The sequence below is a fragment of the Cherax quadricarinatus genome, chromosome 2, assembly GCF_038502225.1.
Source record: "Cherax quadricarinatus isolate ZL_2023a chromosome 2, ASM3850222v1, whole genome shotgun sequence".
Taxonomy (NCBI): Eukaryota; Metazoa; Arthropoda; class Malacostraca; order Decapoda; family Parastacidae; genus Cherax; species Cherax quadricarinatus.
The window spans coordinates 60,146,954-60,149,154 of record NC_091293.1 but is presented as its reverse complement, the minus strand read 5'-3'; the positions used below and the strand labels follow the sequence as shown (position 1 = coordinate 60,149,154).

At 40.3% G+C, this 2,201-nt stretch overlaps 1 protein-coding gene across 1 annotated transcript in view; it reads left to right on the top strand.

Annotated features, from left to right (window-relative positions):
• Window positions 1-1,904, top strand: part of LOC138853192 (PRKR-interacting protein 1 homolog) — a 41,663-nt gene extending 39,759 nt beyond the window's left edge. The window contains exon 3 of the mRNA XM_070088568.1: window positions 1,399-1,904. Coding sequence (XP_069944669.1) covers window positions 1,399-1,803 — 405 coding nt within the window. The 3' untranslated portion in view covers window positions 1,804-1,904. The remainder of the gene's footprint in view (window positions 1-1,398) is intronic.
• Window positions 1,905-2,201: the final 297 nt, after the last annotated feature.

Genomic DNA, 2,201 nt, shown 5'->3' with positions numbered 1-2,201 from the left:
AGTTAGTGACAGAGTGTGGCATTAAGAGTGTAGCAATTAAGTGTAGCATTAAGAGTGTAGCAATTACTACGTGTAAGTCACACTGTCCGACTTTTATGGGTTATCCTAGGTTTTCTACAAATGTAGTCAGGAGCAGGAATGGCCACTGTGGTGGCTCTATAAACCCCAACAACAACAATGGCCGCTGTCACCACCACTAGCCACATACGTAATGACATGTATTTTATTCATTCTAGTGTATATATATCATGTTTCTATGTTATTAATATTGTTTATTATGTCACATTATATGAATTATGATAGATAAATAAGCCAGAGTTGATATTAGGGAAATTATTGAAGTACAGTGGACCCCCGAATAACGATATTATTTCAATCCAGAAGTCTGTTTGGGTGCCGTCATAGACCAAATTTGTTCCCATAAGAGATATTGTGAATTAGATTAGTCCGTTTCAGACCCCCAAAAATACACCTACAAAAGCACTTACAAAAATACACTTACATAATTGGTCGAGTTGGGAGCTGATCGTTATGCGGGGGTCCACTGTATTTTGTCATGCCTGGAATTCTACTGGAACGAATTAATTCCATTTCAATTAATTTAAATGAGGAAAATTGACTCTGCAGATGAGCAAACCCAGATGTGAGCAAGGTCACAAAGCAGATTAAACTCATAAGTAGAGGTTCCACTGTATAGGTTTCTGGCTACTGTCTTGTCATCAGTGTCAAGGTTGGGAGACTACTCTCTCTCCCATATTCGCTTCGGCCACACTCGTCTTACTCACGGGTATCTCATGGAGAGGTGCCCTGTTCCACTCTGAGAATTGTCAGGTTCCAGTTTCTGTTAGCCATATTCTGTTGGACTTCCCACTCTGTCAACGAGCATGCAGAATTTACTTCCAGTGTCGTCACTGCTCTACTGCCCTTATTTTACCTTCCCCGTCTTACTGGTGGACCCTCCTTTAACCCAGACTCTCAGTGACTTCTTGATTTACTGCACAAACTCTGATGATGATGCCCCTAGCACTCCTCACAGCCCTTTCTACCTCAGTCTCTTGCTACCCTCTACCCCTGCACTATCCACTGCCCTGCTGCACTCCATGACCTAATAATAATCCCTTTCCCTCTCGCTACCCAGTACCCCTGCACCCTTTCCTACCCTGCTGCGCTGTATGACCCTTATAGGTTTAGCGCTTCTTTTTGATGATGGGGATAATAATAATAATAATAATAATACATGTATAGAAATTATAAGTCGTGATTTTTCATGAATTGTTAAGGACTGTTTTCATATATGGTACAGTACTTTGCCTTTTGACCATAAATGTAATATGTTACATTAACATTTGCATTTCTTTCTCTTGATTGTTGGTATTTCTTATGTATACATCATTGCAGGAAGATCTGGATAAAGATTACCACAACAAGCTGAAGAAAAACAGAAGAATTGTTGAAGAAAAAGCTGCAAAGAATAGAGCAAAGCGGCACCGACATAAAGAAAGACAAAAAGCAAAGAGACAAAAATTAAAGGAAATGAAGAAAAAAGGAATTTTACCAGGAAAGGATAGTTCATCATCATCATCAGAAGAAGAGGCTGATGAGGACGAAACCAAAGTATCGCCTGTTAATAACAAGCATGATGTGGGAAAAACACAAGAATCAAGCAATGACAGTGTAAATTCTGAAGATGTTCAAAATATAGACAAAGAAAGGAAAGGAAGTGATGAGTCAACAGAGCAAAACCACTGTGATCCTGTGGGTGGACCAGCCAGTAATAGAACAGTGGAAGAAAATGGCAGTTAGGATTCTGAAACACACTAATTATTATGTAAAGTACAAATTTGTATTAATTATTATATACCTGGAGTTTACCTGGAGAGAGTTCCGGGGGTCAACGCCCCTGTGGCCCGGTCTGTGACCAGGCCTCCTGGTGGATCAGAGCCTGATCAACCAGGCTGTTACTGCTGGCTGCACGCAAACCAACGTATGAGCCACAGCCCGGCTGGTCAGGAACCAACTTTAGGTGCTTGTCCAGTGCCAGCTTGAAGACTACAAATTTGTATTAATTCACTAGTTTTAATTGTACTAAAAGAAATTTAATAAAATTTAAATAATTTCAGCATGGGTATTGTCCACGCATTTGCATTTATCCCAGTTGGCCTTTAACCCTTTCAGGGTCCGTCCCGTAGATGTACGACTTT